Below are 25,835 nucleotides of genomic sequence, written 5' to 3'. Positions count from 1 at the left end.
AAGCACGTTTCATGGTTATTGATTATGCAAGATGTTAGACGGGTTAGATGCGACTCTCTCAGTCAAATCTCAAGCACAATGGATACGTTTGCGTTGCGTTTACGTTAATTTGACAGAAAATGTATGGGTTGAAATAGCTTAATCATGAGATGTACACTGCCGCTCCAAGCATAACTGTCCCACATTCTGTGCAAACCTTATGGACGCTGTGACAGTGTTGCTTGGAGCGGCAGTACAGGTGTAAGAATGCAAGGTGAGGGATGGATTCCGCAGAGTAATCGCTCGCCGGGTTTCGTCGCTTCTACAGCCACACAATTTCTAGAAACAAAAAAACAGAAGAATTTCTTTCTAAAACGAACAAGCTGTACAGTTTAATTGGCCTTTATCTCTGGTATGGTTATAGATATCATTGGGTTGGTTAAAATGACTTCTAATGCTCTCTCGCTTCTTCGGTTATTAGGAATTCCAAATGGGTGTTAGGTGGAAATTGTAAATTTTCTGCTAGGTTGTTGATTGGTACAGCTCCTCTTACCCTAGGGTGCTTAACAGATACAACAGGAAGAATGTATAGGCATATTCGAGCACTGTTTTGAATTGAATAATGCTTGGGAACAGTAAATGTTAGAGAAAATGCTAGGAATAACGGTTCATCGGCTAGGAGTTAAGACAATTATTATTGCTGTTAGTTCTTCGGTATACTAAGTATATACTATTCCAAAAACCGATACTTCATTCGATATATATGTATGTATATATTTGAGCCCAACTTTGTTCGTGTAACAATTCTACTGCAATTTACGAATTCCGCAGGTTCAATACGCGACTCATTTTGTACTGTACTTTATTGAAATTGTCATATAATATGTGTAGAATCAAATTTTATTGTAAACGTTTTTTTCTGACTTCTACGCACTAAATTTGTTACTATAGAAGATGTATTTGTGTTTTGTTTAGGTTTTGAAATAGCATCACATATGGTCTGTTCTTCTTTCGTGTTAAAATGAGTACTTGTGCTATTGAATAGTGAACAGTAGTTTAGAATTTGCAATCTACTGATTTCCCTTTGGTTTTGGCTCTAAAAAAGTCGATAGTGTTCAGAGAGAAATCTCTACCATTAGCTAACAAAGTTGACGTTAGAAAATGCATTGCAATATGAATTATGTGTTGGTAAGTTTCGAAATAGGTGCTGGTTTGATAAAATGTTTCTGTACTTTTTGATTGGATAGCATTGAGCAGGGCTCTAACTTTAGTATCACAATTTAAAATGTATATAAATCGAAGCTTACGATTTTTTCCTTCCATCTTGATATGGTTTATAAAACCGTTGCGTTTCACGCAGATTTGACCAGCATTGCTTTTTATTCTACAATTTCTAGTGATTTCAGTTGACCAAACTACGTTTATCTAGTTACTGATAGTGCTAATGCAATCGCTGGCTTTCACGTGCACGTGGTTAAGGTCCACACTTGACTCCCACGTGTTCTTCAGGTTATTGCTGCTGATGAAGTTAAGCGTCTGAGGATCATGCTCCGAAGTGGTGGAAAATTTCCTTCTCAACGGAATCGTGCTGGGGCTGGTGAATGATGGCGTCGGTGTCAGCACTGGTACCTTTCCACTGTTGATGATTGATGGGTTCGAGGCGCACAGGAGAGGAATCGTATCGGTGCAGATGCTGGCTTGAGTCGTTTCATTGTCTGTCCCAACACCGTTGGTAGCATTCATCGAATCACCGCAGTCGAGTGTGGCCTTTTCCAGTGTTTCCTCCGACATTCCACCGATAAAAGGGCAGATATTCGATGATCGGACTAACATGCACCAGTTCTTTGAGAAAAAAAATTGAGTATTTATTATTTATCCGAAATTAAACAATGGAAACTCACCAAAATGTTCAAACAGATCGCATAAATCACTGGCATCACACAAGAGTGCATATTCTCCAGAGCGATCACACTCAGAAACCAGCATATGGCATAGATCGGTTGAAAGAACAGGCCAAACTTGATCGCACGCTTGAACTCGGTAAAGTCCTGAAAATCGGACGCCATACTTGGTGTCGACAAGTCCGCCAGTGAGAGTTGCCCTAGTTCGATTCGCGTATCGTAGTAGTCGAGGGATTTTTTGATGTTTTGAAAACTAAAGCCGTGATTGCTTTGCTGGGGTAATGTGACAACCGACTGGCGATTCTCCATTGTTCGAGCCAAATACTCCTGGCAGCATTTTTCCTTCAGTTCCAGCTGGGGATAGCTGTTGCTACGGTTGACCCCTAAAGCGGGAGTCCTCGGGAACATGATGTCATTACACTTTGATGTGGTTTCGATTATGCTCTCGATGCTTTCACACAGTATTTCCGTTTGTTTGCTGGAGATTCTTTTCAGAGTGATCGTACCAAGTACTGTTGTCAAGATAATTAGGAACGACACCGGAATCATGAAGCTCACGATCATTCCCTTCTGAATGGACATCCAGCAATAGCGATGCAACTCAAAAGTATCGATCGATGAGGCATAGGAAAACTGCAACGAAACCAACAAATGAAGGCTTCCTTTTAAGTTCATAAAATTGCAACTTACCAAGACATAAACCGCCGGCACCCCGTATCCCATCAAATAGTTATATTTCAGCTTAGGTCCACAATCATTTACTATTAGATCATAAATCACGTAGATATAGATAAAACACCATATGCTGGTACTCAAGTGCAGATAGTGCAGTAGAATCGCTATCAGCTCACATTTTACCGTAATTCGGGTGGCTTGTACTCCCAGAACAAATGAGAAGTTAGATGTGGCCAGCATCAGTAGCAAGTTCAAACAAATAGGATAGAAAGTGTTGAAATGACGAAGCCTTCGGTTTCGAAGAAACAAAATTATCCCCGTCAAAATCTGGGGAGCCAGCGCAAATACGGCCCCTATCACGATCACATTGCTACCGAGATCCTTTCGAAGAGTTCCGTTGGTTCCGTAGTAGATGTACATTATGTTATCGATCAAATCGTGACCTTTCATGTCGTTGTTCAGGCTATCGAACGAACCGTCATCATCGACACGAGCTTGCGGATTTTTTCTCAACGATTTCGAGGAATCTACAATATACAGAAACGGTAACCAACAATCAGTTAAAACGTTTACCACTATAAAATAGAAGAACTCACAAACTTTAATCACATTTTCGTCTCCCGGAAAACGATTTCGCTTCGTCGCACTTTTGTTCAAAAATGTGGCGTAAATCTGGTCCGGATCCGGATAGATGTCGGGTGGACGAGTTGTTTCGTCCTCCCGTGAGGTTCCGGTTTGTTCCTCTGCTGCCGGCATGGGAACGTTAAGACCAAGCCCCGCCAGGCCACCGTTCTCGTACTCCTGGTTGAAGGCGTTTCGTGATGGATTGTTGTCGTAGTCGTAGTAGATGGAACCCATTATATCTGCGGCCGGCCGGGTGTAATTAATGAAATCGTTGATGTACCGTGTTTCGTAGTGAGCGAATTTGGCACGGGCAACGTGGGCTGTATAAAAGAAAAAGAATATTTATGTGTAAGCTTGATTTATTTACAAATAAGAGAATTCAAATCACTGGGTCAAAGAAACATAATTTGAATAATAATGTCTGAGGGATTCAAACATTTAAACCCTAATTCGGGAGTTCGAAATCCACAATTCGAGAAGCACAATTCAATTCAATCTTGAATATTTCATCAAAAACTATTACAGTTTGCACACGTGTTTGGCCAAGAAATCTGAGTATTTTTCACAGATGGAGGAGTTTTTCAGACTCACAATTTCTCAAAGGGCCTATGCCTTCTGGTTTAAGTTTTGTTCGAAGAATTGTAGCTCAGAATCCATTTGTTGTACATAAAAACTGTCTGAGAACGAATTGTAGGGTTTGAGTTCCTACACAATAAAAAAAATGTTTTGACCGAAAAAATTCTCGATAAACGCTAAATATTAATTTAACGCTAAAAAGAGGAGTTATTATTTATAAACATACAACACTTTGAGCATGGAAAATGGCTGGACACATGTAACTTGAGACCCTAATGTGGCCATTCACCTCTGTCTAGCAACTCCTATCCCAACCTCCACGTGGTGCCGACCGGAATACGAGTAATCTTAGCGACGATCGGGTAACCGACCCCCGGTGGAAACTATGGTCGTATGCTACTGGGACGGGGGTCGTACGCGGCTGTGTCCCCATGTTAAGGACGGCGTACAACAGCGTCTGACCCGGAGCGGGCGGCTGAATTATGGAATGCTGTATCCCGCCAGCTACACCTAAGAGAGCAGCTCCATTAGCAGGATGTAGGTATCGTGACCCTGGTAAGGTAGCATACCGAAACCTTTCTTCAACCACGAACAAGGAATTTAGAAATACGGAACGGATCAATCGGCAAAGATCTAGGATACGCACACGGAAAAAGATTAAGGTAAACGATTGGAAATTGGGTACTTGGGACGCCCGACCTCTTAATAAACTGGCGCGGGCTGGCTTGCTTGCTCGAGAGCTACAGCTGCAGGGAGTCGAAATCACAGCGATCCAGGAGTTTCGGTGGCCAAATTCCGAAAAAAGGGGAATTCCGTGCAGTAGACCCTATTGCACGCACTTTTTTCAAGTACCACATCTACTACAAGGGCGGCAAAGCAGCGAAACGGGGCGTCGGTTTCGTAGTGCTGGGAAATCAGAAAAAAAGAGTCATTCGGTGGAGGCCCGTAGATGACCTTATATGCGTGTCGAGGAATAAGGGCAAATTCTTCAACAACAGTTTAATTAACACCTACGCACCGACAAACGACAATTCTGATGAAATCAAAGATGAGTTCTATGACAAGCTTGAGTGAATCTATGACGAGTGCCCAAAACACGACGTAAAAGTCGTCATCGGAGACGCAATGGCGCAGGTTGCGAGGGATGAATTCTTCGTCCAGTCATTGGAAGGCATAGCCAATGAAAACGGCCTGAGGCTGATAAACTTTGCCGCGGCCAGATGAATGGCAATATGTAGCTCCTATTTTCCATGTTTGAATATTCGGAAACACACCTGGAGGCATCCAAATGGAGAAGCCCGCTCCCAGATCGATCTCGTACTGATTGACGGTCTGCACTTTTCGGATGTTACAGATGTTAGGTCTTTTCGGGACCGAACATTGACTGTGATCATTATCTCGTCATTTGTAAGATTCGCGCACGGTTGTCGAACGTGCTGAAATCTCGCACAGAGAGGACGACGCGTTTCAACATTCATCGGTTGAAAGCGGATGGCGTGGTGGCAGAATACGCCAGAGAGCTGAATCAACGGATCGCAGAACAGCAGAAGGAAGGAGTGGAAGACATAAATGGGTTGTGAAGCAGTTTCCACGGTGCCATCGAAACGACTGCGAGAGAAGTGGTAGCCTGGTAGGTACGACGCGTGGAAGACACCTAATGGCTGGTTCGATGCCGATTGCCAGAGAGCGACAGATGAGAAGAACCGTGGCAGGAGCGCATGCTCACTGCGGCTACGCGTCATAACAGGTTCACGGGGGCAAGAGCTGCCAAAAATAGAACCCACCGTCGGAAGTAGCGTGAGTACGAGGAGCAGGTGCTCGCCAGCGCAAAGGACTGCTATGCTCAAAACGACGTGCGGAGATTCTATAGAACTGTCAACAGAGTCAGAAGTAGGAATTTCCCTGTGCCAAGGACAAGGACGGCAACCTGCTTACTGATAAACCGCCGGTTGCAGCCAGATGGAAGGAGCATTTTCAGGCGCTATTGAACGGTGAGGAGCCGGATGGACAGAGCAGGAACAGTATGACGATTAAGAGTGACGAACAAGCTGTGGAGCCACCAACACAGGAGGAGGTGAAAAAGGCGATTAGTGAGCTGAAAAACGGCAAGGCCGCTGGAAAGGACGGTATCCCGGCCGAACTTCCAAAAGCGGGAAGCGATCGGCTGTACTATGCGATCCACCAGATAATACTAAGGATCTGGGCGGATGAAATCTTCACCCTGCGACAGATCCTCGATAAGTTCCGGGAGTACAACTTACCGACTCACTATCTTTTTGGGAATTTCAAGGCGGCGTACGACTCAGTGAAAAGAAAGGAGGGATCGAAATCATGCGTGCGGATAGTTGGCGAGACATCAACCGCGTTCGTAACGTTGGATGGACTGAAGCAGGGGGATGCGCTCTCTAACTTACTGTTCAACATCGCTCTTGAAGGGGCAGTACGAAGAGCAAACGTGGAAAGAAACGGTACGATCATCACGAAATCTCACACGCTTCATGGTTTTGCGGACGACGATTTCATCGGTATCAACCGTAAGGCCGTGGAGGAGGTCTTCGTACCTTTTAAGAGGGAAGCAGCGAGTTGGGACTTATCATTAACTCTGCCAAAACTAAGTACATGGTAGCTAGCAGAGAGCGTGGGAGTCCCCGTGGTGTTGGTGCTGAGGTGGAGATAGATGGGGAATGATTTGAAGTGATTGCCGAATTCGTTTGTCTTGGTAAGCTTGTGATATGTGATAACGAAATGAGCCGTGAAGTGAAACGACGAGTTGCAGCAGCGAACAGGGCTTTCTACGGACTACGTAACCAGCTAAGGTCCCGTAGTTTGTAAACTCGCACAAAACTAGCGCTGTATAGGACACTGATACTCCCGGTGGCCCTTTACGGAGATGAAGCATGGACACTGAAGGAAGCTGATCAACGAGTTCTCGGAGTTTTCGAGCGTAAAGTTCTGCGATCGATACATGGTGGTAAACTTGGAGATGAAGTGTGGCGTAGACGCATGAATCACGAGTTGTACCAGATATACAAACATGCTGATATAGTGGAGGTAATACAGCGGGGCAGGCCTCAGTGGGCTGAACATGTAGCCAGAATGCCTGACGAGAGAGCCGCTAAAAATATCTTCAGTAGAGAACCAGGAAGAGACCGTCGACTCCGTGGTAGGCCTCGCACGCGGTGGAAGAAGATGCACGATCTGCTGGTGTACAAGGAGACTGGAGAACGGCTGCCCAAGACAGAAGAAGCTGGACATCTCTAAATCGTTCGGCCCCTAGACCGGTGAACGGTCCGTTAGCCAACAAAGCAAAAAGCAAGCAACAACACTGTGAGCGTAGAAGGTAGAAAACTAAAATTACCACGGCTTTGATTCATCATCGCTTCAATAGTCAACGCAAGTCTTTTTTCAACAGGAGCAGGAATATGTCCTTGCTTCCGACGACACTTTTGGCAGTCATGAACGTACTTCGCACGCATGTATATCGACATCCACCAGTCTACCAGTGCTAACTTTATATACCAAAAAGACTCTAAACAGTGCTGTCACGATGGTACTCCGACGAGACTGGGGGTTGGTGCAGGTCTTACAAGCCAGCCATAAAAACAATCAGCACAGGAAGCAAGTAATGTTAATACGGACCGGCACAACCGGCATAGACTTAGGCAACGAATACGGACCAACGATTGGAAACTCGGATTATGGAAATGCAAGTCTCTTATTTTTTGGGGAAGTACTCGCATTCTTTCTGACTTATTGAGGGTCCGCAATTTTGATATTGTAGCACTGAAGAAGAGTATCGGTACGTACGCACAAAGATGGTTACACCATCTACCAGTGGCGTAGCTATGGTTTGATGGGCCTGGTCCGGTGGGCAGTTTTTTATTTTATAAAAGGAATTGAGACAAACAAACAAATTAGATTTTTCCACATATTTATTTCGTTTTCCGCAAAATTGAAATAAGGGTAATTTAGATACCTACTATCCGTGCTTTTTGATTGGCAAAAACAAAAATTACAGATTTAAAATCAATGGAACCAGCAGTGGTGGCATCATTCCGCTAATTCGCTAATTGCTAATTAGCGGCGCTAATATTCAGTTAGCGATTTAGCGTTTTTGCTAATTTTTGAGCTGAATAGCGGACTGTTAGCGTCGCTAAAATTTTGGCCTTCGAATCGCTAATCGCTAATTCGCTAATTTTGTAGAGAAGCGACAAAAAAACTATTTTCAAGAACTGTGAGTCGCTGATGGCGTACATAAAATGCTTCAAATATGAACATACCTTACTGCAAAAGTGATAACTGTCCACACACTTAAAATTTATTGCCGGGTCTCGGTAATTTTTGCCAAGAACAACACCACTGTTGGGAACACTGCCAACCTGCTACCAAGCGATGCGTAAAATACCACAGGGATCGAGGTGACAGGAAGGAACGTCAAGGTAGTAGAGTAAATAAATATCGAAGTTGTCATAGAGAGATAACAGGAAGGAGAAGAAAAAAGTAAAGGTTAAAGCGAAAGATTGTTTAATAAAGTTAAGATAAATTCAGTTGAAAAGCGAAGTGTTTGTTGGAAAAATTCTAATAAAGTAAGGAAGCGGAGTCAGTGCAGGTTGTTTCTGACAGGCACCTATCGATTGATAGTTAAAAATCAACAAACAACTCTAGTGGACGGAAGGACTGTCTGAGACGATTCGAGAATTAAAGTCGAGAGACATTAAGTCTGTGGAATATTCGGACAGAGCACAATTAAAATCCGTACGAACTACAACTACATCGAAAGTTAGGTTAGCACGAGTACAGTCAGTAGGACGAAAACGTGTAACGCTAATCGGTGGTTAATTTAACATCAAATTAAACAATCATAAATCAGGAGTATTTGGAAGAGTTAAAAATACACGAAACACTAATTCTTTGATCGGCTAGTTAAACGTCGATTGTCAAGGAGGTTTCATTGTTCGGTCCGAACAAAATCAAAGAATTATTTCGGATTGGATTTGCTCTTCGCAGAATGACTTCACGCAATTCCAAGATTGTTGGGGGCCACGACGAGGAGGCCTATTCGGAATGTTTATATTGTAATAAATGCGAGTCGGACGATGTTGACTGGGTTCAATGCAAAACTTGCGAGCGATGGGCTCATTTTTCCTGTGCGGGCGTGGATGAGAGCGTCGTTGAAGTTGAGTGGGAATGTTCGCGATGTGATCGGCCAGTCGATCAACAACTAACCGTTCCAAAAACGTCTAAGACGCGGTCTAAAACTAGAGCCGGATCGAAAAGCGAAGGGGGGTCTGTTCGCGGCAATGGGTCTGTTTCCGAACTGACTGATCAGCAGTTTGAGGAAGAACAACTCGCGCGTGAAAGAGCCTTTGCGAAGCAAATGGAGATTCGGGAAAGTAGACTACGTAGGGAGATGGAATGGAATGCAAAGCAGTTGGAGATGGAAAGGAACATGCGAAAAAGGGAACTCGAGGTGCAACGTATGATGCAGGAAGAAAAGCTCAAGCAGGAACAAGATCTGTTGAACGCGCAGTTAGCAGACGAACAAGCATTTTTAAAGCAGCGGAATGAAATTCGAAGTAAACTGAACAGCAGTATTCAAAAGGTTAAGTCATATATGAACGAAGAGGGTGCTGTAGGCGGTACGTCGGAACAAACACCTAACAAGGTGACTTCGTGGCTACATAGTCAAAGAAAATCCGTAACAAATAGAACAGCTAATCGCGGGGCCGTGGAAAAAGTTGAAAATCCGTTAGTAAGGCCATCTTTATCGGTTGCTGAAGATGAAGTGAGTCAGTACGATGATTCCGACAGTGACGGGGATGGAAGACAGGACTCAGACAAGAGTGAGAGCATTGGAAAAAATTCACTGGCGGCAGGCGAATCTCACCGAAGCCAAAGCGGATTTGAGAGTCAAGCTTTCAGGCTGACTCGGGAGCAGATCGCTACCAGGAAGGTGATATCAGGACACTTACCCAAATTCAATGGAGACCCAGAAACATGGCCGTTGTTTATAAGCAGCTTTGAGAATACAACCAGGGCTTGCGGCTATTCGAACATCGAGAATTTGGATCGTCTGCTAAACAGTTTGGGAGGAGAAGCGCTAAATGCTGTCAGAAGCATGTTAGTGCTCCCGGATTCTGTGCCGGAAGTTATTCGAGACCTTCGTAGGTTATTTGGCCAGCCGGAAAAACTGCTAAGAACGTTGTTGAATAAGGTCAAAAATGCACCTCCACCGACGACGGAGGATTTGAAAACTTTTGTCAGGTTTGGCATAACGGTTAAACAACTCTGTGACCATTTGGAAGCGGCGCATCTTAGTGACCACCTGCGGAATCCTTTGTTAGTGCAGCAACTTGTAGAGAAGCTGCAACCAGAATACCAAATGAAATGGGTAGAGTACAAACGAGGTAGAAAGGGAACACCACTGCGACTGTTCACAGATTTCATCACTGGTATCGGAGACGTGGCGTCTGAAGCAGTGGCCTATTCATTGACGACCAATGACACAGCACGGCATTCGAGAGTAAAACCCGCCAGGAAGAACGAATTTCTGCACGTACATGATTCTGCGTCGAAGTGCGACGATCGAACGTTCACAGGAAAAGCTAACAAACCTTGTTGGATCTGCAATCGAACAGATCATCTGATAAGGTTCTGCGAGGACTTCAGGAGGATGAACGTGGGAGAACGGCTGAAAGCTGTAGAAAAGCAGAAGCTGTGCGGTGTCTGTCTCAATAAGCACGGCGACAATGCATGTGGGTCGAAGGCACGGTGTACCGTGAAGAATTGCAAAGGCAATCATCACACACTTCTGCATCGTGTAGAGGAATCTGTTCAGCTACAGAGAGTGGAGTGTAATACTCACGGAGGCCTAGATCGTTCGGTCATCTTTCGCATGGCACCTATATCGTTGTACGCGGGAAATAAGCGATACGATACACTGGCATTTTTGGACGAGGGTTCATCTACAACCCTGGTAAACGAGGCTGTGGCAGACCGACTGAAGGCGGAAGGAGAAACAGAGCCACTCATTGTGACTTGGACTGGGAACATCAATCGGTTCGAAAATAACTCCCGGAAAGTTGAATTGACGCTGTCGGTAAAAGGCTCAAAGGAAAAGATTCCGCTGGAGAACGTTCGCACTGTGTCGGAACTTTTGCTTCCGAAACAGCATATGCGTTTCGCTGATGTTGCGAAGCAATATCCGCACTTAGCAGGGTTGCCGGTAAGAGATCATCCAACCGGACAAGCAGCGATACTTATCGGTTTGGATAACCTGCATTTGTTTGCGCCGCTGGAGTCACGAGTCGGTAAGCAAAACGAACCGATTGCCGTGCGATCGAGAATTGGATGGACGGTATACGGCCCTGAAAAGCGTAAGCCGAGCGCAAGTACGTTCCTCAATTTGCACACAGTGTCGCCAGTGAGCAATCAAGATTTGCATGATTTGATGCGAAATCAGTACATTTTGGACGAAGCAGTTGTTTCATCGTTTCCCATACCCGAGCCGAAGGAAGAACAACGTGTCGCCAGTGAGCAATCAAGATTTGCATGATTTGATGCGAAATCAGTACATTTTGGACGAAGCAGTTGTTTCATCGTTTCCCATACCCGAGCCGAAGGAAGAACAACGGGCGAAAGCGATATTACGAGCGACAACAAAACGGTTAGGAGAACGATTCGAAACCGGGCTGCTGTGGCGTGAAGACGAACGCCGATTTCCCGACAATTATGCGATGGCATTACGGAGGATGAAGGCACTCGAACGAAAGCTTGAAAGAGATCCAGCTTTAAAGGAGAATGTTTGTCAGCAGATCGTGGACTATCAGGAGAAGGGTTACGCGCATAGGATAACTAAGGTAGAACTTACGCAGACGCCTAGCTCGGCGGTCTGGTATCTGCCATTGAATGCAGTTGTGAATCCACGTAAACCAGGGAAAGTGCGCCTGGTGTGGGACGCAGCCGCGTCGGTAAGAGGAATATCACTGAACACAGAACTGTTAAAGGGTCCAGATATGCTTATACCCCTTCCCAGGGTTATTTGCCGCTTTCGTGAACGTCCGGTGGCGTTTGGCGGAGATATCCAAGAAATGTACCACCAGATTCGAATCCGATCTGAAGACAAACAGGCGCAACGCTTCTTGTTCAGGTCCAACTCAGCAGAAACACCCCAGGTGTACGTAATGGACGTGGCCACCTTCGGATCCACGTGCTCGCCCTGCTCCGCGCAATATGTTAAAAATTTGAACGCGGAACAGTTTTCAGGACAGTTTCCTGAAGCGGCGATTGCGGTTAGCGAAAAGCACTACGTAGATGATTACTACGACAGCGTGGACACAGTGGAAGAAGCGATGCAGCGAGCCAAAGAAGTGAAATATATTCACTCTCAAGGAGGCTTCCATATCAGGAACTGGGTTTCGAGCTCCCATGAATTTCTCGAAGCGATGGGCGAGCGGAATACGAATGATGCAGTTCATTTCAACCGGGACAAGAGTGCGGAGTATGAGCGCGTGCTGGGTATTGTTTGGGAGCCGGTTGAGGATTCATTTTGTTTCGCTTCCGTGTCTACTGCAGCGTTTCGGTCAGTTTTAGATGGCGACGAACGCCCAACGAAAAGGAGTGTCCTTAGCTTCGTAATGGCACAATTTGATCCAACGGGACTCATCTCTCCAATAACTGTGCGCGGAAAGATGCTGATCCAAGATCTCTGGCGTACCGGTTGTGACTGGGATACGAAAATTGATGCGGAATCGTTCGATAAATGGCGTCGGTGGATCGGTATGATGCGAAACATCAAATCCTTCAAGATATCGCGGAGTTATTTTGGAGACGCTAAATCGACAGAGATACAGGAGTTAGAGCTGCATATTATGGCAGACGCAAGCGAGAAAGCATATGGATGTGTGGCATACTTTCGGGCAGTCGTAAGAGGTGAAGTGCGGTGCGCACTGGTTATGAGCCGTTCTAAAGTGGCCCCGTTGAAACAGGTATCCATTCCCCGTCTTGAGCTCCTGGCGGCAGTTCTTGCTGCACGACTGTCGAGAACTGTTATCGAGAACCACAGCCTAGTCGTCGGCCGAGTGGTATTCTGGGTGGATGCTAGTGTGGTGCTCTCGTGGATTCGCTCCGATCAACGCCGATATAAACAATTCGTCGGATTCAGGATCGGCGAAATTCTCAGCCTAACGAAATTGACTGAATGGCGCTGGGTGCCTACCAGGATGAACGTAGCGGATCAGCTAACGAAGTGGGGCAAAGATCCAGAAATGCATCCTGGAAGTGCGTGGGTTCGTGGGCCCTCCTTTCTATACGAAAATGAGGAGAAGTGGCCGAAGAAAGAATTACCCCCCTCAAACACGACGGAAGAGCTACGCATTCATCTGTTGTTGCACAATGTGAAGGTACAGACGATTCTCATAGACGCGGGGCGCATTTCCAAATGGACCGTGCTCGTGCGAACGATGGCGTGCGTTTTTCGGTTTATCTCGAACTGTAGACGAAAGTGCAAAGGACTGCCGATTAAAACGCTGAAACCGACGAAGCTGCAAGCAAAGATGTTGAAGCAAAATGCGGTAGTTTGTACTATTGTTCCATTGCAGCAAGAAGAGTATGATATGGCCGAAAAATGTCTGCTGCGTATGGCTCAGGCAGAGAGTTTTATTGATGAACTAAAGTTGTTGAAACGGAACGAAAACCGCCCAGTAAGTCAGTGGCTCGAAATCGATAAATCTAGTCCTCTTAGAAAGCTCACTCCGTTAATCGATGAGGCTGGCTTGATTCGTATGGAGGGACGATGTGCGCAGGCCGAGGATCTTCCATTCGATCTTCGATTTCCTGTCATTTTACCGGATGATTCCAGGATCACCAATCTGATCGTCCAGCACGTTCACGAAAAGTGTGGCCATGGATACAGACAAACGGTAAAGAACAAACTGAGACAACTGTTTCATATCATTCATATGGATGCAGTGGTAAAGAAGGTATCATCGGCTTGCATGTGGTGTAAGGTTAATCGCAATCGTCCGCGAGTTCCCCGAGAAGCACCGTTGCCGGTGCAACGTTTAACACCAAGTCTTCGTCCATTTAGTTTTGTTGGAGTAGACTACATGGGACCGTTCGAAGTGACCGTGGGACGCAGAAGAGAGAAACGGTGGATAGCACTATTCACCTGCCTGGTTACGCGGGCGGTGCACCTTGAGGTTGTGCATGGACTGACAACACAATCGTGCTTGATGGCGATAAATCGTTTCATTGGACGACGAGATTGGCCAATAGAGTTTCTGTCGGATAACGGGACCAATTTCCAAGGGGCAAGCAAAGAGCTGGCGGCACTCATTAAGGACATCGAGTTTGATTGTGCGGACGAGTACACAAACGCTAAAACGAAATGGACGTTCAATCCTCCCGCTTCACCCCACATGGGAGGTGTGTGGGAACGCTTAGTCCGCTCGGTAAAGGAGGCACTGAAATCGTTACATGATGGCAGGCGACTTACGGATGAAATCCTTCAGACGGTGATTGTGGAAGCCGAGGACATGATAAACTCCCGACCTCTCGCATATACGTCTCAGGAGTCTGAGGAAGCAGAAGCTTTGACTCCAAACCATTTCTTGCGTGGCCCCCCCTCGAAGCGACAAGACGTAGGTATTCCGCCGGCAAATCCTAGTGAAGCTCTGCGGGATGCGTACAAACGATCACAACAGTTGGCTGGTGAGATGTGGCAGCGTTGGATTAGAGAATACGTCCCCACTCTGAACCAACGCACCAAATGGTTTGGTGAAACGAAACCGTTGAAGGCGGGTGACCTGGTCTACATCGTCGAGGGAAACAACCGAAAGTGTTGGGTTAGAGGAATAGTAGAGGAGCCTATCATATCCAGAGATGGTCGCATTCGACAAGCATGGGTGCGTACGCGAACTAAGCGCTACAAGCGTGCAGTAGCGAACTTGGCTGTGCTGGAGTTAGAAGTAGGTAACACCGAACCGAAAGTAACTTCCGGACCTGGGTTACGGGCCGGGGAATATGTTGGGAACACTGCCAACCTGCTACCAAGCGATGCGTAAAATACCACAGGGATCGAGGTGACAGGAAGGAACGTCAAGGTAGTAGAGTAAATAAATATCGAAGTTGTCATAGAGAGATAACAGGAAGGAGAAGAAAAAAGTAAAGGTTAAAGCGAAAGATTGTTTAATAAAGTTAAGATAAATTCAGTTGAAAAGCGAAGTGTTTGTTGGAAAAATTCTAATAAAGTAAGGAAGCGGAGTCAGTGCAGGTTGTTTCTGACAGGCACCTATCGATTGATAGTTAAAAATCAACAAACAACTCTAGTGGACGGAAGGACTGTCTGAGACGATTCGAGAATTAAAGTCGAGAGACATTAAGTCTGTGGAATATTCGGACAGAGCACAATTAAAATCCGTACGAACTACAACTACATCGAAAGTTAGGTTAGCACGAGTACAGTCAGTAGGACGAAAACGTGTAACGCTAATCGGTGGTTAATTTAACATCAAATTAAACAATCATAAATCAGGAGTATTTGGAAGAGTTAAAAATACACGAAACACTAATTCTTTGATCGGCTAGTTAAACGTCGATTGTCAAGGAGGTTTCATTGTTCGGTCCGAACAACCACCTAGTGCTCGCTTAAAAAATTTATGGCAGCAGCTTATTCGTAAATCTCGGTTCACCTAACTGAAATTTCGGCACAAAATATCCGTAATCTCGGTAGTGATAGCTCGGTATTATTTTGTGCCAAAATTTCAGTTAGGTTGAGCCGAGATTTAGGAAAAAATACGACAGCTGTCATTAATTTTTCAACCGAGCACTCAGTGGTGCCGTTCTCGGCAAGAATTACCGAGACCCGGCAATAAATTTTAAGCGTGTAAAATTCCTTTCTTAACGACATAAGTGCAAGTAAGTTTTTTTACTCTAGGGTTCGAGTTATCCTAGAAGCTACAGGAGCATTCTGAAGAACAAACTCTAGGTGATCGAGATTAAATTTTTGGAATGCCAAAAAATTCTGCATATTGCCATGCGCAACTTCGGTTCTCCTTTTCCAATCAAATAATATTTGAGATTTTAAAAACATTTGTATTACATACAAGCAGAATCACTTTTGTTGCTCCTCATATTCACAAAATTCTCAAGTATGACTGTTTTATGAATTTTAAACCTCTTTTTGTAAATAACCAGACTTCCTGAAATCTCGCTCGTACAAAAAAGAGACAATGCGGTTTGAGCTACAAGTCTCGTTTCTCATTCAGTCGTTTTGTGCTGTGCGCCACATGCGAGCGAGAGAACTTGCAATACGTACGAGCCATGTCTCGTCGCATGGAATTTCTTTTGCGACGTACACGAAGATATCTCGTCTCTCAACGTAACGAGCGCGGTGCATGGGCGTTGCGCACACGGACAGCTTGCGCGCAAATTCTCGTGAGCTCGTCTCGCGAGCTAGTTTCACATATTGCTTTGAGCTGATGGCGCAAGGGAGAAATTGATTTTGCCCAGAGGGATGAAGACAGGAGAATTCATGTGATTTATTATTTACGGTGTTATAGGAGCTTGCGTCAGAGCACTGTTTGAATGATGAATGGTGTGTAAACTAATTCATTTGTTTATCAAATCATATGTTGAATAAACCGACTTTTGTTAACAATAATGAAGAACGTTTTGTTACCATATTTATATATTATTATTTTCTTTGCGAACGGTATAAAAATGCATGATATTTTTAACTGAAATAAATATATTAGATGCAGAGTGTTATGTTGGTTAACGTGGAGATGCTGTGAGTTTCTGTCGTCGTTTAAGATGTCATTGACTATTATATAATAGAAACCATTCCACAGAAAATCATATTCAGTTTTGTACTTATAAGATTAGATGTGATTTTCAATTCGAATACAAGCCTTTCGGGAGTTAAAAATAACAGAACCACTAAACCAATATAATCAATTCTATATTTTTCAATACATGTTGGGGGTAAAGGTGTTGGATAGAATTTTCAAATAAGGTATAGATATTGCAAATCAGATATATGATTCTAAAGCCACATTAACTCTAGTGCGACTATATATACTCGTATTTACAGTAATCTGATCTTTTTTTGCTGTTAGGGGAACATTACCTTGTGCAACGATGTGAACTTTAGTAATAATCTTAGTAATATTGTTTTATGAAATTTTCCAACTAATGCACCTCCAGAAGGGTCTGAGGGCTCATACTGTATCGAAGACACAAATCTTTGAGTAACTCTGGGAGACGCGTTGCTCGAATCATGTCGCTGATACATGATGCTTTCGTTACCGGAGACGAAAATGCAATTCAATGCTACGGTGTTATATTATCTAGTAAATATATGTTTTATAATGTGCAACATGGAATTTATGAATGAATTTCAACCATTTCAACGTTCGACTCGTCAAATGCGGAGTGATAATCCTAGAAAGATAGTCTGCGTCAATTTGAGCCCTGAGTGTTATCATGCCAAATGTCCTATCATCATCGAATATCTACCATTTTTGATTTGGCTGAATCTCAGCACACGTACCTGACTTAACAAACTGAATATTTTTCGCGGGCGGGCAATTTTTTCAGACTCACGAGAGTTTTTTTAAAAGAACATAAGTATTTTGGTATATGTTTGATTCAAAGCATTGTAGCTCAGAATCCTTCAGTTGTACAATATAAACTGTCTGAGAATGAATTGCAGGGAACTAATAATGCTTATAAAAAAAATACACCCCAATAAAACCTTTTTTGGTCAAAATAAATTATAAACAAACACCTTATCTTAATTGACAAACAAAAATTAAGAGTTTTTTTTTCTCATTTTCTTTTCGAAGAAATCCGAAGTTATAACAAAATTTCTGGTTTAAATTTCAGGATGGTGGAATGAAATGTAAATATTTTTATTGAAGGTAAACTTTTATAAAAAAAATCAAATTAAACATTTTGCAAAACATTCATGCTCTCATGATTTTGGGTGGAGGCGGGCATCGCACTTTTTGGACTAAAATGTCTATCTAAATAACTTATTTTGAGAAAAAAAGAACTGAGAAATCCGATTTTGTAACCCTTTCCCGTTCACATGATTTAAAAATACTTTCGGGTTAATTTAAGCAAAATACTTTGTAGACCAATTAAAGTGAGTGTAAAATATTGCATTTTGAAGAAAAAAGTTAAATTTGAAATGGTGCTTCAGAGCATCTTTAAGCACAGCAGGGACTTTTTTAGTCATGACTCAAAATATTATCCCTAATATTTAACTATTTGAAGTATTTATTAAAAATGATTTAAAAGCGGAAGAAAACCAGATGTAATTTTCCAAGAAAAAAATAAAGTTTATGATTTTAAGAGGTTTTAGTAAACAATCAAAAAGTTCGACTAGCTTTTGTTGTCAAAGCATTTGTTTATAAGGTTTACTGCCCATAAACGCATAAGAGTCACACTGCCAAAAACGTACAACTGAGTAAAACGCAGTAGACGCAGGTAAACCATAGCATTTTTTCCTTCCTATGGATTCAATCAAAGAAACAAAAATTTAAAATAAGCATTCATCCGAGGTAAATATAATTGTGCAGAATATTTTTATATGCAATAAGGTCATTGTTGTTCCGATCAGTACACTTTATTTAGTCTTTTAATGAAAGTTACCATGATTTTCTGCTAATTGGTTTTAGCTCTGAGCCGGTTATGCGTTTATTCGTAACGTGGGCCTGACCAGAATCAATATTTTTTTCATTATTTTAGCAACAAACCTAACTTTTGTTGTAAATTTTCGAGAGCACACGTAATGTAAAGAAGTTTCTAAGGTTTATCTCAAAAGTGATGAAAACTCACATGGGACTGTTATGCATTTATGGGCAGTTTAGAAGAATGAACAAAATCTTAGAACATCTTAGAATCGTCGAAACATTACAGAAAAAGTTATGGACAAAAAACTAATTTTGAGGGGTGTTTTCCTTTCATTCAGTACTTGGTTGGATACAACTAGAAACAGTTGAACTCTTATGAGTAATACATTTCTTTTGACAAACTTTCAAATGCATACAGTCTGGTTTGCTACTATCTGCAACCTTCGCAGAAATATGGACTCAGAATATGGTTATTTTCAGCAAAAAAAAACTAGAAATATCTTTACAACAAATAAAAATAGCAAACCCATATATTCTACAAAAATGCAAGGTTTAGCAGAATGAACAAAATCTTAGAACATTTTGAATTGTTTCGACGATTACAGAAAAAGTTATGGCCGAAAAATTAATTTTGAGGAGTTTTCCTCGTAAAACTCTACTTCGTCATATCAGACGTACAGTTAGAAGATTACAGTGTTAAGCAATTCTTTTTCTTATATATTTTCCTACAACTTTGCTGAAGAAAGCAATCTGGTATTTTGAAAAATTAGAAAAAAAAGTTTTTATATCTAACTACTAGGAGGATTGATAAAAAAACCGAAAATGCCAGAAGAAAGGCCTTGTTATATGGAATAAACTTGCTGAAGACACTGGGTACATACAATCAATATTTCACAGTCGAATCTAAAACGATCACGGTTTTTTGAGTTTAGACCACTGTGGGTTGCTTTGAAAAAAATTTACTATTTTACTTTATTTTTTGCTAACCAAGATCAAGTTTTCATTAACAATTCACTCTGGCCCAAAAAGTTTAAAAGTTTAAAAAAATACATATTTTGCCAAGTCAAACACGAGTGCAAAGTTCCATTTAAATCGAATAAAATTGACTTTCTCTAACAGAACCGCACAAAATAAGTATTACTTTGAGCCTGGTACACGAGAAAGTCTCGCGAGCTCTGGCGCACGAGCTGTATCATGTATGTACAGTACAGGCGTCTCGCTCAATTCGTAGTGCGACGAAACATCGCTTGCGCATCGCAATCCGAACCGTAAGAGAAGCGAAAGAGCAACCTGCAAATCGCATGTGACGTTGTCTCGTCTCGTCGCACGTACATGGAAATTCTACGAGCGAGAGAAAGATTTCTCTCGTTGCTTGAGAAAAAAGTACGTGCACAGGAAGTCTGTAAATAACACTCAAAAGGATTAATTTTTGTTTGTTTTTATAAGCAATAAACATATGCATATGACAATCTATGTATGCATTAATAAGTTAGCGATCAGCGATTAGCGAAAGTTCCGCTAGTATGGATTTAGCGTTTAGCGTTTAGTGATTATCCTGCTAAATCTTCCTGTTAACGAATTAGGGATTAGTGTCGCTAAATTTTCAGTTAGCGGTGCCCACCACTGGGAGTCAGTGATTTCACGTTCGTATGATAAAATGGCAAGATTTGTTAATCTCAAGTTACTCATCGTTGACCTCAAATAGTTCTTGATCAATTTGAGAAACTTCTTTCGCAAGCTGCAGTACTAATTCCCATCGTTAAAGAAAATCTGAGAGCGATTTCTATGTTTGGTACCGAATCGATCAATTTATACCTATGAATAAAATTTAAGGCTCTATTGCACCACCTAGATGAATATTGTTGAATTCTGTTGAAACGAAAACGTAGTCTTGGAGCCGTTTTCGTTCATCAATGAATTCGTCTCTATCGATTTCTCCTGAAGCCTTCTCTAGATCCAGCTCCGCAACAGGATCCGAAAGAATGTCGAGTGTTAAAAAAGCGTATTCCTCTGCGAGTTCATTTATCTGTTGAGATCTTGTAGCAATTTCCTGGATAATCCTGTCAACTGATGATATCATTTCGCGTCTTAATTCTTTCTTATAGCTTAGTCCAGCGTCTGCGCTTCTTCACCTGGCATTCTCTTCTTTCGACGAACACGTTTTTGTGGGTCTGGGTCAATTTCTAGTACAGTACACTTTTTTCTGCATACTTTAGAGCTCATTCCACAATTTTTTCTCGCTCTCGGTCAAAAACTTATGTAATGCCATCAACTTGTTAGCACACTCCTGTACATTCAGACTTTTTTGCTGCAAGTCTCCCTGCTGGTCTCGAGGTACGATGCTGGCCTAACAAGCCAGTCGTCGTATGTTCGGGTCCCCGCTCGAGAGAGACTGTTAGTGTCAGTAGGATCGTAGTGCTAACCGACTTAACAGTCGGCTACGAAGTCTGTGTATAGTAGAACAGAAGGTCGAATTCCGATACGGAATGTAGAATCGATGCTTTGCTTTGCTTGCTGCAAGTATTTCTGGGTTTCGTTGATTTTAGTTAGAATTGAAGCCCAAAAACCAAGAAGATGGGCATATTGACCGGTTCGGTGTTCACAAGATTTTGGGGCCCCTTTGGGTGGTGGGCCTGGTGCGGACCGCACCAACCGCACTCTCCTAGCTACGCTACTGCCATCTACCAGAGCTGGGCACAGCTTTCATGGTGATGGACAAAATGCAGAAGCGCATGATTGGGTGGTGGTCAATCGACAACAGAATCTGCAAAATGAGGATCAGAGTTTCTTCACCTAGGAAGTAACGATGACGAGAAGGACGCCTTCTACACGCAGCTGGAGCGTGCATACGATAGCTGCCTAAAACATGACGTCAAAATCGTTATCGGATATCTCAACTTTCAGGTTGGCCAGAAGGAGGAATTCAGACTGGTTATTGGGAAGTTTGGCGCACACCGGCTCACGAACGAAAACGGTCATTGACTTCGCCACTTACAAGGTCATAATTATAAGACTATTTTTCTGGTAAAAAGCGGCGAAACATGTTTTTAAATTAAAATATTTCATGGAGTTAAATCAATGAGGGAAACTCCTGTGAAAGGGTTTCTGTCGACAGCTTTCAACCTTTTAAAGTGTTGTTACCAACGCTTGGCGATCAGTGTCTTACTGGATTGCCTACTCCGTTGATCACTTTATAAAACCTTCTAATGTGGTGCCTGGATACCTTAGCTTCCACAAGAGATTGTTCGCAGTCCTCGCATTTCTGGCGTTGGTGGAGTCTCTTTTCTGCCGTTCTAGTCTCTCGATACATCTCTCTCATCTATCGTGCCACAGAATTCACTGCCCCCGTCGTGCGAGCACGTGACTGGTATGCCTCCTCCGTCACCTCTTGATATTCCGCGTCGAATCTCGTGTTGCGTGTACTTCCTGCGGTCATGTCCAACACCTCATGCGCTTTATTACTGACCGTATAGTGGACGTGCCTTGACTGTTTGTTCAGGTCTCCAACCAGTTCACCAATTCATTTGTCAACCGTTCTAGTGTACTCAGCAGCAATTCCATCAGTTAACGACCGCGGAATGTCCAGCCGTATCCTACTCGGAGGGCTCTTGTATACGAACTTGTATACGTTCGCCAGAACCATAATAATAACAGGCTTTATCATTAAGGTCAGTAAGGATCTGTTCGACGATATCATGTTTTGAGTAATCTCCGCATGTTTCATCAAGGCTCTTCGAACTCTTCTTCCCCGTCATCGCATCGGGTTTATCGCCTGTTGGTGCGTGTTCAATAATTAGGCTGTATTTGGAAATTTTGTCCTTAATTCTCAACACGCAGAAGCAGTCACTGACGGGGTTCCCCTAATGGCATGCTTGATCTATTTCCCGCGATAGGATCTACCGCTCGCAACTCACGTTCATCCGTTTTCGGCGACTGCATTTCTGGGATAGCCTTCCACCTACGTATGCGGGTTCGAGTATAGTTCTAATATTCCGATCGCCGAGTACATTTTATTTCACCTGGGTCGATACCGAATGTTCCGATTCGTAATTTTTTCTGAATGATTCGTAGTAGGGTACTTTCGGCTTGGATATAGTTGGTGAGACAAAGCATTTCATAGCGCAGCCATGCGCTCCATATCAGACACCGCTATACGCCGGAGAACAGAGGCGTACGGAAACCCTTCTCAGTTAGCATAGTCACAACCAAAGCTTCCTCCGGGTTTTGTATGCGATTATCACTAAAGTTACTCGTACTTATACGATGGGCGGGACTCTCTCACAAAAATGGTGTTCGTCTCGAGTCCGGCCGGTACAAGACGTAGAGGCGCGCAACAAGCTAGGTGCTTGGACCTAGTGGAGCAAGACTATGGAAGTGTACTGCCCATAAATGCATAATAGTTCTCTGTGATTTTCCATCACTTTTGAGATAAACCTCCGAAACTTCATCACATTCCTTGTGCTCTCGAACAATCACAAGCAAAAGCTTCTGCGTTTCATTCGTTTGTACGTTGATGACAGTGTAGGACGCTCAAGAAACTGGAGACAAGTCGTCATGGACCGAATTTATTGACGTAGAATTGTGACGCGGGTAATATCCTGAGGGATGTTCCAGCAGGAACGTAAGTAAGTAAGTTAGTAAGTAAGTAATCGAAAGTTCGAATTATAATCTAAAACTCGAATATCAATTCTAGAACACGAAATCTATCGTCGAAACAACAACACACTCCATCATTTGAAATTCTAAATTCGGAATCCAAATTTGAATAAAATCTATTATAAACGATTCTAAAGCCAAAACACAGGATTGGGTTTAAATTTGCAATACATAATTATAGGATTATAATCTTATACTAGATCTAAACCAAATAAAAATGTTTTGAAAGCCAAAAAATAAAAATAGAAACAGCATGCACGATACTTTTTCAAAGCAGATTCTATGAATTAAGAATACATTTTTCATGCAACGGAATGCGGTTTGTATCACTCTCTTCTAGCTTAAAACCCATTTTTATTATTCTGCTTAAAATCTAAGATACTATGCAAAAAAGCTGCTTGTTTTCGTTCCATCATTCTCCCATCATCCACTTGATGAATCACTTGCGGTAGGTAAAACATTGTCATTGCATTAGTTTATTTTTTATTCATGTTTTGATCCTGGTTTGATACCGTTGCCACCCACTTGAGCTCAAGTATGAAGTGGGAAATTGGTGACATGTTGTTTTTTTTTGCAATCTAATCGATTGATTGATTAAACAGTCGTGCTCCGGGCCGTTTTCATTTGAGATCATAGTCGGAGTTCGCCCTAGCTGTGACCCTAATTTCGTTTCTTTCGGGTTCGATTGAATCGTTTCTAGTGCGGCTAAGCGGAATTAGTTATGCACCGGTGGTTGAGTAAGACTACCCTCAACTCCCACTTTGCAGTGTGTGCTTAACAATTTTATAATATTTGTGCAGCTGTCCGCTGATAAACCCATTGTTTGAATAATGCTGCACATCTAGGAAAATTGAGTTCTTGGGAGGGGTTCTGCTCCCGTTGTGGAGTGTGAGAATTCTTTCGATATTTTCACAAAAGCTCAAAGAGGATTAAAATTCATTGTTTCCCTCTTGAAATAAAATACTCACAGAATACAATAATAAGTACAAATTGTTGATAAGGTAACATTCGAAAAAGTCGTGAGAAAGAAAAAGAAAAATTATCAACCCCCAGAAGGTATGTTTATGCAGGGACGAGTCTACTTACGTTCGAGCACCGAACCAAGGACGAGGAGAAGTAACAAACCAGCACCGCTGGCGGAGCCCGACTGTCGTCTGGACGTTGCCATCTTGGGTTTAATCGGATTAAGCTGTTTCCAAATTGAAATAAGCAGACCTTTCACGATAGCACCAAATCTCATAAAACGGAACTCATGGCCCGCACTAAACAAACAAAGCGATCGATACGCGACGGATTCCGATGGAATCAATAACTTGCGATGATAACGAGAAAACTTCACTCGTCGTAGCATACAAAAGTGCTGCACAATGGAAGACTATGTTGATGGTTATTAGAAGAAGAAAGCCTAGCCCACTGTTGTCCCTACACTATCACCAAACTCTTCGTTCGTTATCACAAAGATTGCAGACTACGTAGCGATACTCATAGAACCGAATGGAGGCAGCTTAGAATGCAATAATGCTTAGCTTAAGTACACTATCAGGCTAAACGTACATGTCCTGTGTCCTTCGGGTTCGCAGACAGTCTGAGCGAAAGAGAAAATTTTCCACGTGAATTTTCCCTGTTCGCTTGCACACACCTACACACCTGCACACAGCGAAGCCCGTAGGCAACAGACGCAAAACAAAATCCCACCCCCCTGCGGGAGGGATGCGATGGAGCTGCATGGTCATCCAGTGGGCTTCGCTTTTTTGGTGGGCTTACGAGGAGTTCAGTTTGTACTACGATGTAGAGGATTTATTCAATATTTTATGTTACAAATTGATTGGTAACAACACAAATATTATTGTGGGTACAAAGTTTGAGCCGTTTTTATAGTTTTAAACCGATTTAACTTTTTTGTGGAATAACGTAGAAAAAACTTACAACTCTTGTTTTAACTGATTTTTGACGTCTATGCATTACAGGAAGAAACAGGTTTAAAATTTAAATAGAATAAAATCATGGAAAAAGGATGAAAAAAAAACAATGTTTTGTTTGAGTTACACTAGTGATGAATTACTAAATAACCGACATTGACGTACACAAGCGACAACTTTTAAACGATTTGGTGACTAGTAACGCCAGCTTATGATTGAAACCCTGTGCAGTTCGGAGGGACCAGCAACAAGCAAAGCATTGTCGTAGTAGGCGTGAATAGCAGTGCTATTTCCTGTATGAATAATCCCGCTGTCGATGGCTAATACCTTGTACTGTCAACTCCCCATATTTGAAATGTTTGTCCCTTCTTCGATTTAAAATATGTAAGATAAAAAATAAAAGGTAAAGTATTCTAATCTTGTTTCATATAATCATAATATTTAAAAAGGGATTTAACAGCAATGATATTCCAACAGCTTTTTAATAAAGAAAAATATCTGCAGAAACATTGTCCGTTACTTTATCAGCAACGGGGAATGGCTTCACATTCTTGAAACACAGAGCTTTCTTGCTCTTTCTAAGATCGTGCAGCAGATACCCAAGTAACCAAAAGTTCGGATAAAAGTAGAATTCATAGACTAATCAGCCAATCTAACGATCATGAATAGAATTCTATTCAGCTCAATTTTTAAGAAACTAACCGTACTTTCAAGTTCGCATTTGTTGAATAAACTTCGAGTAGCATGCAAAGCAGCGCGAGAAGTGTTGGGTACAGCTGCGGCAGCTGCGTCCAATGAGTGGTTTGACGCTGAGTGACAGCGAGTGACGAAGGAGAAGAACCGCGCTAGGGGTCACATGTTGGCCA

General features: G+C 42.7%; 1 protein-coding gene across 1 annotated transcript; it reads right to left on the bottom strand.

Annotated features, from left to right (window-relative positions):
- Positions 1-365: 365 nt before the first annotated feature.
- LOC129732361 (uncharacterized) lies at positions 366-24,657 on the bottom strand. The gene is made up of 5 exons (XM_055693197.1): positions 24,137-24,657; positions 3,152-3,499; positions 2,571-3,082; positions 1,881-2,513; positions 366-1,821 (listed from the first exon to the last, which is right to left on the bottom strand). The coding sequence occupies exons 1-5, from the start codon at positions 24,399-24,401 to the stop codon at positions 1,405-1,407; spliced, it is 2,175 nt and encodes a 724-aa protein (XP_055549172.1). The 5' UTR covers positions 24,402-24,657; the 3' UTR covers positions 366-1,404.
- Positions 24,658-25,835: the final 1,178 nt, after the last annotated feature.

The sequence above is a fragment of the Wyeomyia smithii genome, chromosome 3 (genome assembly GCF_029784165.1).
Source record: "Wyeomyia smithii strain HCP4-BCI-WySm-NY-G18 chromosome 3, ASM2978416v1, whole genome shotgun sequence".
Classification (NCBI taxonomy): Eukaryota; Metazoa; Arthropoda; class Insecta; order Diptera; family Culicidae; genus Wyeomyia; species Wyeomyia smithii.
Note: the sequence above shows the minus strand (reverse complement) of the source record. Positions and strands in the feature narration are given on the sequence as shown.

Excerpts from the sequence above, each read along its gene's own strand:
- LOC129732361 (XM_055693197.1), bottom strand. The coding sequence starts at position 24,401 with ATGCTACGACGAGTGAAGTTTTCTCGTTATCATCGCAAGTTATTGATT. Across the intron at positions 3,500-24,136 it reads CCTTGGTTCGGTGCTCGAAC|CCCACGTTGCCCGTGCCAAA; the intron begins GTAAGTAGACTC and ends TCTTTTATACAG. Across the intron at positions 1,822-1,880 it reads CGATCTGTTTGAACATTTTG|AACTGGTGCATGTTAGTCCG; the intron begins GTGAGTTTCCAT and ends TTTTTCTCAAAG.